At 43.9% G+C, this 9,668-nt stretch overlaps 1 protein-coding gene across 1 annotated transcript in view; it reads left to right on the plus strand.

Moving 5' to 3' along the window:
• LOC107110454 (cytochrome P450 2K1-like) overlaps positions 1-9,668 on the plus strand; it is a 32,522-nt gene that overhangs the window by 3,141 nt on the left and 19,713 nt on the right. Inside the window, exon 2 of the mRNA XM_015411240.1 lies at positions 850-1,012. Within this exon, the coding sequence (XP_015266726.1) occupies positions 850-1,012 (163 nt within the window). The remainder of the gene's footprint in view (positions 1-849; positions 1,013-9,668) is intronic.

Genomic DNA, 9,668 nt, shown 5'->3' on the forward strand with positions numbered 1-9,668 from the left:
TCCTCCTCCTCCTCCTCCTCCTCTTCCTCCTCCTTCTTGTCCAGAGAGAGGATTTAGCTAGGGGCTCAAAGGAGAGGGATAATTACCTCATATGCACACATAAACAGAACTCCTCACTTTCACAACACCAGTCCACTGGAAGGGAGGTGTTTTTTTTGGCATGGGGGAGGCAAATCCAGGTGGTGGCAGCAAATTTAAAAGGATGAAAGGAGTGGAAGGGGCAGGATGCCCTGCTCATGGGGTCCAAAGTCAACCATGGACCCTAGTCCCCCAGCCTCTTGAAAGCTTCCAACCTAGGAAGGAGACCAGGAGGGGAGGATGAGGATAAGGACACTGGGTACTTTAAGGACTGTCATCTCCTATATGAACCTGGTCTGTCTGATTATTAAGATTTATCTGTAGGATTGCCAGTGCCACCTCTAGGTGGGGGTCTGGAGATCTCCCAGAATTACAACTGATCTCCAGGCAGCACAGATTAGTTTCCCTGGAGGAAATGGCAGCTTCAGAGGACAGACCTTATGGCATTATACCTCACTGAGGTCCCTCCCCTGCTCAGACCCCACCCTCTCCAGGCTCTACTCCCAAATCTCAAGGAATTTCCCAGCCAGAACTTGGGGACCCTACTTAAAAGCCTTGTTGTGTGTACTGATTACGTGAATAGCCACAAAATGCAGGGAAACTTCTGCTTGCCACTTTTTTGTCAAATGATCGGTGCCGGTTTTAAATGTTTTTGTTTACCCAGGGGTGTGGTGTTTGAACTGATACTAAACTGGTTGTGAGTATGCTGTCCACTCTCTTGAAGACCTGATCTGTTTTTCCCCCACTTTTTTTAAAAAAATCACATTTCAGTTATCCAAGAGGTACGGTCCTGTCTTCAGCTTCGAAATGGGATTCCAGAAAATGGTCATTCTGACGGGCTATGAGGCGGTAAAGGAGGCTTTGGTGAACCAAGCAGAGGCCTTTGCGGAGAGGCCCAAGCTCCCAGTCTTTGAAAAAATTAATAAAGGCTATGGTGAGGACAAATGGCGCTTCTGAGGACTTCCGGTTCCGGAGTGTTGTTGCAGGACGTTACGAGGCACTGCTCTGTCTCTGGGGCGTTTATTTTTAATGTCATATTATATTAGCTTTTATCAATTTATTTCAATTCCCTTTATCTTAGCTCTAGTACTTTACCTTTGCTCTACTTTACTGAGCTTTTATTCTGGCTTGTTTTCTTTCCCCCTTTTATCTCCGCCTGGTAAGTTCAGTAGCAGTAAAAAAAGCGTAAGAGTCCAGGAGCACCTTAAAGACTAACAAAATTTGTGGCAGGGGAGGAGGTTTTGTGTGTCACTGCTCACTTTTTCAGAGAAAGTCAGAATGTGCTAGATCAAGATGGGTAGCCGCGTTCGTCTGTCTGTAGCAGCAGAAAAGAGCAAGAGTCCAGGAGCACTTTAAAGACTAACGAAATTTGTGGTAGAGTATGAGCTTTTGTGAGTCCCCACTCACTGCTCCAGGGGAACTGATCTGTGTGGCCTGAGCAGTGACTCACGAAAGCTCATCCCCTGCCACAAATTTTGTTAGTCTTTAATGTGCTACTGGACTCTTACTCTTTTCGCCGGCTACAGACAAACACGGCTATCTGTCTTGTAAGTTCAGTGTTGAAGTATCCCTTCCCTCTCCAGTGTGGGATGGGTGTGGTAGGAGTGGCTGGAAAAACAATTCAAAGGATTTTTCACACCGAGTGCTCTTTTTGTTACCACATTATTCATTATCTCTCTCACTCTTTCTTCTCTACCATTTTCCTCCTCTGAGGAACTAATATTGTTGTGTTGACCTTATGCATATATTTGTTCATTGGGGGGGGGTTTGTTCATTTGGGTTTTTTTGTATTTTATGAGCTGTGCACTATGCATTTCATTTTAAGCTTTAGAATTATTATTCATCTAATTAGTTAAACTGGTTTTGTGCCAGCTGTACTAATTAACTGCACTTGGCTAGGCTATTATCTGACTTAATTATCAATAGATCAGTATCAATAGATTCTTGTCAGTCTGCCTCTGCCTCCCAGTGATTAAGCAATTTAGCTCCTTTTGTGCTAATTGTAATTTAGTTTTTACCTCTCTCCCGGTGATGGGGTGGGGAGCAATTTTTAAATACCCTCTAGAGTTATAACAGAGCTTTTAAAACTTATAATTAACTTGTTTTATTTTAACCAGCTGCTGGATCTCTCTAAGCTGGCTACCTTCTTTGACTATATTAAAACTAGTAATCCTTTTTTGCCTTTACAAGATAACACTTCTTTTCTCAGAGGCAAATGAATTACAAATTAATTCTTCAGTGCTAACTCATAATCTTACACTGCCTAAACATAATTCCATGCTGCCCTCTCCTGACTTACTCACTGAGAAAAAGGATTTATGCCCTGAGAAGGATACCCTTCAGCTTCCAGACTTTCAGACTTTTCTAATTTCTGAGACTCTAGGAAAGATTTACAATAAAAACCAGTGCCTTGTACCGAACCCTATCAAGTTGGGGTGTGTGCGTCAGACCGTATCTCAGGATGGTTCTACCTGAAACCCATTCCTGTACTCAAAGCAATTTTCAAGGAGGCTAAAATTACCATCTAGGGAGCCTACAGGAACCTCTCTGGTGCTAGAAACTTGTAAAATATAACTGTTCATATGCCCCTTTTGAGGGAGAATTATTGATTGGAAAGGGGAAAGCTCATTAAGGAGCATTTGGCTTATCCCCTTAATTGCTCTCCCAGAGATGTCAACGTGATTTTTTTTTTAGGTCCTTCCTGCCCTATTAGAGAAAACCGGCTTAAGCTTCCGTTTGGTTCCCCTCCATGTTTCTGCTTTGATTATTAACAAACAGCGGTGGTTCACTTCACATGAAATTATCCCTAAAAGATGTTTCCGTTCTTCTGCACCAAAACCAGTCTCCTACAACCAACAAAGGGGAATAAAATCACCCCTAGGCAGTATTTTGTTGCTGTTGTTCGTTTGCACAGTATACACAACCTTTCATACATCTTTCCCCAGTTAAAAAAAAAGATTCATATCCAAGCTTGATCCCAACAACTAGGAATTCAGGCGTGAATAATAAGGGACTGCTTGTGACCCCCTCAAAAATCTTCCATATCCTTGGGCTTCAAGGGAGTTAGTGTTATATATTATTTAATTGTTTCTTCTGATCTCAGCTCATTGGCCAGCTTCCTGGGAGTTTCGTCCTTTGGAGGCATAAGAACATAAGAACATAAGAGACGCCAATGTTGGATCAGGCCAAAGGCCCATCCAGTCCAACACTCTGTGTCACACAGTGGCCAGAAATACCAGTGCCATCAGGAGGTCCAGCAGTGGGGCCAGGACATTAGAAGCCCTCCCACTGTTGACCCCCCCCCCAAGCACCAAGAAGACAGAGCATCACTTGCCCCAGAGCCCCTATCTATACCTTGTGGCTAATATCCACTGATGGACCTCTGCTCCATATGCTTATCTAATTCCCTTTTGAAGCCGTCCATGCTTGTAGCCTCCACCACTTCCTGTGGCAGTGAATTCCATGTGTTAATCACTCTTTGGGTGAAGAAGTACTTCCTTTTATCCGTTCTAACCCGACCGCTCTGCAGTTTCATGGAGTGCCCACGAGTTCTTGTATTGTGAGAAAGGGAGAAAAGTACCTCTTTCTCTACCTGCTCTTTCCCATGCATAATCTTATAAACCTCGATCATGTCACCCCTCAGTCGTCTTTTCTCCAAGCTAAAGAGCCCTAAGAGCTTTAACCTTTCCTCATAGGGAAAGTGTTCCAACCCTTTTATCATTCGAGTTGCCCTTTTCTGCACTTTTCCCAAAGCTATAATATCCTTTTTAAGGTGTGGTGACCAGAACTGCACACAGTATTTAAGGTGTGGTGACCAGAACTGCACAGCAGTGATCATCTCCCTATTGTTTTGCACATGAATATGCCTTATGTCAAACTCTCTGTAGTCAGGCAAGACTGTATATGCCAGAATCAAAACTCCCGATGTCAAATCTGCTTGAATGACAACACTGCTCACCTCGCCCAAGATATGATGGTATCCCCAGGAGTGTTATCTTTAAGGAGATCATTACTTGGGTCTGATGTAGCTAGGAGCTCTCTCACTATCCTGTGTAGGCTTTTGTCTCTCTTTAAGGCTTCGTACTCTAAAATTATGCCTGACAGTGCTCCTTTTGCGAAGCCCCTGGGCCCCCAAAATTCTGGTACATGGTTTGACAAGTAGTGCAAACTTCTCGAAAGAGAACTACAGTGAAAACATAGGGAGTTTAAGAGCAATAATACCATACCTGTTCAGAGGGAATTCTTGTCTCTTAAGCTACAAGCATGGACGGCTTCAAAAGGGAATTAAATAAGCATATGGAGCAGAGGTCCATCAGTGGCTATTAGCCACAAGGTATAGATAGGGGCTCTGGGGCAAGTGATGCTCTGTCTTCTTGGTGCTTGGGGGGGGGGTCAACAGTGGGAGGGTTTCTAATGTCCTGGCCCCACTGGTGGACCTCCTGATGGCACCTGGTATTTCTGGCCACTGTGTGACACAGAGTGTTGGACGGGATGGGCCTTTGGCCTGATCCAACATTGGCGTCTCTTACGTTCTTAAGAGATACTATAGAGATCTAATAAAGCAAAGTATAAAAACAATGGGAACTTATATAAGAATTGAGGACATTTAATTTTGGCTGTAAAAAATAACAACTTGGCATTTTGGGCAATTATTAATATTGGCACTAGAAAGTATGGCAGCATTCACTTCTGTATTCATCCAGAAGTCTGGGAGTCATATTTTAAAAGCCTGTTTGCTATTCTGAGCAAACTTTTTATATCAGAGAAAGCTGAACCCAACAGCCCTCTTCCTTACTGGGCTGAGGTGACCCCTTCCCAAGATGAAGGCTTGATCCATTGCCTCCATTAAGGGAAGGCCCCTGGAGCAGACCTTATCCCAAACAATAATTCAAATTAAATCCATCTCGTTGGGCAGAGATCCTGTTTGGTGTAGTGGTTAAGTGCGCGGACTCTAATCTGGGAAAACCGGGTTTGATTCCCCCACTCCTCCACTTGCAACCTGGCTGGATGACCTTGGGTCAGTCACAAGCTCTGGCACAGCTGTCCTTGAAAAAGAGCAGTTTGTGTCAGAGTCCTCTCAGCCCCACCCACCTCACAGGGTGTCTGTTGTGGGGAGGGGAAGGGAGAGGCGTTTGTAAGCCGCTCTGAGACTCCCAAGTGAAGGGCGGGGTATAAATCCAATCTCTTCTTCTTCTTCTTCTCTGCTGTTTTCGCAAATAAACATGAGATGTCTGGGTTCAACCGAAAATTTGGGAGGCACACAATAATAGTGCCTATATCTTCAAGAAGGGTCAATGCTTGGACCCAAGCTGCTATCATCCAATCAGTTTATTATCTTCCTTGGGCAAACTATACACTTTGCATTTGCTAGATGCCTTAACTCATTGGCTTGAATGGGGTGGCATTCTGGGCCAGGATCATGTAGGGTTCAGGAACCTTGGAGTATTGTCTAGTTCTATATCATTTGATAGAAAACAACCGGCAAATTGAAGGAGAAACAATCTGGGCTATCTATATTAGCCAAGGTTAGCCTTACAGTGGTACTAACAATAAATCACTCAAAGATATCAGAATGGGATGATGAGAAGGAATAAAAGGACAGTGGGATAATAAACTTAGTTAGACATGGCTAACAAATAAGATATACAACAAGTTTTAACAAAGTTTTAAAAGTTAAAACAATCTCCTCAGAATGTTACTACCTATAGCCGCGTCACCACCCAGTCTGTCCCAGCCGGCCCAGCCAATACGTACCAAAAATAAACTGAATATCGGGCTGCCAAGATATCAAAGAAGAAACACCAAGGCAATGAAGCAGATAAGACTGAACCAAACATTAAACATTAAGCATTAAACAATCTCCACAAAAGCAATCACACACAGCTGGGACACTGACCAACCCAGCTCGGCTGATAATCACACAGAGTAAACACCTAATCACTCTAAACCAATAAAATAACCGATAAGAAGCAATTAAAAAACCCCAGCAAATAAATAGAGTTCAACAGATGCTAAAGGATTAAAAATGAAACCATTTAAGATCATTTGAAACCAAACAGACACAATTTAAAATGGTGTAAACGGAGAGTGTTACGCTCTGAGAGTCAACATCTCCTGGTGATCCCTGGCCCAAAGGACGTCCACCTGACCTCATAAGAACATAAGAGAAGCCAATGTTGGATCAGGCCAATGGCCCATCTAGTCCAACACTCTGTCACACAGTGGCCAGAAATACCAGGTGCCATCAGGAGGTCCAGCAGTGGGGCAAGGACACTAGAAGCCTTCCCACTGTTGACCCCCCCCAAGCACCAAGAATACAGAGCATCACTTGCCCCAGCCTGTGAGTTCCTAGCTATACCATGTGGCTAATAGCCACTGATGGACCTCTGCTCCATATGCTTATCCAACTCCCTCTTGAAGCCGTCCATGCTTGTAGCTGCCACCACCTCCTGTGGCAGTGAATTCCATGTATTAATCACTCTTTGGGTGAAGAAGGATTTCCTTTTATCCGTTCTAACCCGACCGCTCAGCAATTTCATGGAGTGCCCACGAGTTCTTGTATTGTGAGAAACGGAGAAAAGTACCTCTTTCTCTACCTGCTCTTTCCCATGCATAATCTTGTAAACCTCAATCATGTCACCCCTCAGTTGTCGTTTCTCCAAGCTAAAGAGCCCTAAGGGCTTTAACCTTTTCTCATAGGGAAAGTGTTCCAACCCTTTTATCATTCGTGTTGCCCTTTTCTGCACTTTTTCCAAAGCTATAATATCCTTTTTAAGGTGTGGTGACCAGAACTGCACACAGTATTCCAAATGAGGTCGCACCATTGATTTATATAGCGGCATTATGATATTGGCTGATCTGTTTTCAATACCCTTCCTAATAATCCCCAGCATAGCATTGGCCTTCTTTATTGCAGTCACACACTGTCTCGACATCTACTACAACTCCAAGATCTCTCTCTTGATCAGTCTCTGCCAGTTCAGACCCCATCAACGTGTATTTATAGTTAGGATTTTTGGCTCCAATGTGCATCACCTTGCACTTGGCCACATTGAACCCCATTTGCCATGTTGACGCCCACTCGCCCAAAATTGACAGATCCCTTTGGAGTGCCTCACAATCCTCACTGGTTTTCACCACCCTGAACAACTTCGTATCATCCGCAAATTTAGCCACTTCACTGCTTACTCCCAACTCCAAATCATTAATGAACAAGTTAAAAAGCAGTGGACCAAGTACTGATCCCTGCGGTACCCCACTGCTTACCACCCTCCACTGAGAAAATTGCCCACCTACACTCACTCTCTGTTTTCTATGAACTAGCCAGTTTTTGATCCATAAAAGAACTTGTCCTTCTATCCCATGATTTTTGAGCTTACTTAGGAGCCTTTGTGGTTTCCACCAACTTACCCGGTATCGACGTCAGACTGACTGGCCTGTAATTTCCCAGATCTCCTCTGGAACCTCCACCAGGGCCAGGGCTTTACCCACCCTGGGCCCCACCTGGTGGAACACGCTCCCTATTGAGATCAGGGCCCTGCAGGATCTTATTCAATTCCGCAGGGCCTGCGAGACGCAGCTGTTCCGACAGGCCTTTGCCTGAGGCAGCGGGCGTCCACGTATAGTCCCCCCTGGTTGTGATCTCCCACCCACTGATAACTGGCCATACCTAGTTACATCAATGGGCCGGATTCTCCCTACAGCAAGCATTGATTTTATATGTTTTAATGTGTTTTAAATTTTATTGTATTTATCGAAATATTCTGACCCACCCGGAGCCTGTTTATGTAGGGGATGGGCGGGATATAAATGTGAAAAATAAATAAATAAAAACCCTTAGCAGAGCAAAACACAGTCAAGAAACTAGCCTGATAGGAAAACACACCAATTTCCCAAACAGCACCCTTTACATAGGATTTATTAATCTGAAAGGGGTTTTTGATACCATCCCTGAAACAAGACTCTGGGAAAAGCTGCAACACATGACATAAGAATATTAGAACATAAGAGACGCCAATGTTGGATCAGGCCAAAGGCCCATCCAGTCCAACACTCTGTATCACACAGTGGCCAGAAATACCAGTGCCATCAGGAGGTCCAGCAGTGGGGCCAGGACATTAGAAGCCCTCCCACTGTTGACCCCCCCCAAGCACCAAGAAGACAGAGCATCACTTGCCCCAGAGCCCCTTCTGTCCATGATCTTTATCTAATTCCCTTTTGAAGCCGTCCATGCTTGTAGCCGCCACCATTTCCTGTGGCAGTGAATTCCAAATGTTAATCACTCTTTGGGTGAAGAAGTACTTCCTTTTATCCGTTCTAACCCGACCGCTCAGCAATTTCATGGAGTGCCCACGAGTTCTTGTATTGTGAGAAAGGGAGAAAAGTACCTCTTTCTCTACCTGCTCTTTCCCATGCATAATCTTATAAACCTCAATCATGTCACCCCTCAGTCGTCGTTTCTCCAAGCTAAAGAGCCCTAAGCGCCTTAACCTTTCCTCATAGGGAAAGTGTTCCAACCCTTTTATCATTCGAGTTGCCCTTTTCTGCACTTTTCCCAAAGCTATAATAACCTTTTTAAGGTGTGGTGACCAGAATTGCACACAGTATTCCAAATGAGGTCACACCATTGATTTATATAGGGGCATTATGATATTGGCTGATCTGTTTTCAATACCCTTCCTAATAATCCTCAGCATAGCATTGGCCTTCTTTATTGCAGTCACACACTGTCTCGACATTTTCAGTGAGTTATCTACTACAACTCTTGATCAGTCTCTGCCAGTTCAGACCCCATCAACGTGTATTTATATTTAGGATTTTTGGCTCCAGTGTGCATCACCTTGCACTTGGCCACATTGAACCCCATTTGCCATGTTGACGCCACAATTGATAACAGGTTGTCAAGGCTCAAGCAGCAACTTTATGTGGACCTTACAGCTATGGCAGCGAGCTGACTGAGCTATTTAACCTTGATAAAAGGGTTAGGCAGGGCTGCCTTTCGGCCCCATTTTTGTTCAGCCTACATATGAATGATCTTTTGATTTCCTTTAATGAGCTTTCTCTTCCTCCCCGTTTGGCTAATTACAACGTTCCAATTATGCTTTATGCTGATGACACTGCTTTGCTCTCTTGGAACAAGAGCTGATTTGCAGAGATCATTACAAAGAATTCTCGGAATATTGTATGAAGGAATGCCTGAAAATAAACTACCAGAGAACTTAAGTAGTTGCATTTTTCAAAAAAAGAACAAGAAAAAAGGAATCCTTCAGTGCTCAGATGGATTCTGAATAAGGAAGAAATCCAGCGAGTGAAGGAGTTTTCATACTTGGGTATCCTTTTCACATCTAGTCTAAAATGTGGGCCACAGCCGTTACTGCGAAGAAGAAGACGAAGAAGAGCCCACGTGGAAGGGCGGGATATAAATCAAAGAAAGAAAGAAAGAAAGAAAGAAAAAAAAAGAAAGAAAGAAAGAAAGAAAGAAAGAGAAAGAAAGAAAGAAAGAAGGAGAAGGAAAGAAAGAGAAAGAAAAAAAGAACAGGAGGAGGAGGAGATTGGATTTATAGTACCCCACCCTTCACTACCCGAAGGAG

This window comes from Gekko japonicus, unplaced genomic scaffold (assembly GCF_001447785.1).
Source record: "Gekko japonicus isolate JY-2015 unplaced genomic scaffold, Gekko_japonicus_V1.1 scaffold1595, whole genome shotgun sequence".
Classification (NCBI taxonomy): domain Eukaryota; kingdom Metazoa; phylum Chordata; class Lepidosauria; order Squamata; family Gekkonidae; genus Gekko; species Gekko japonicus.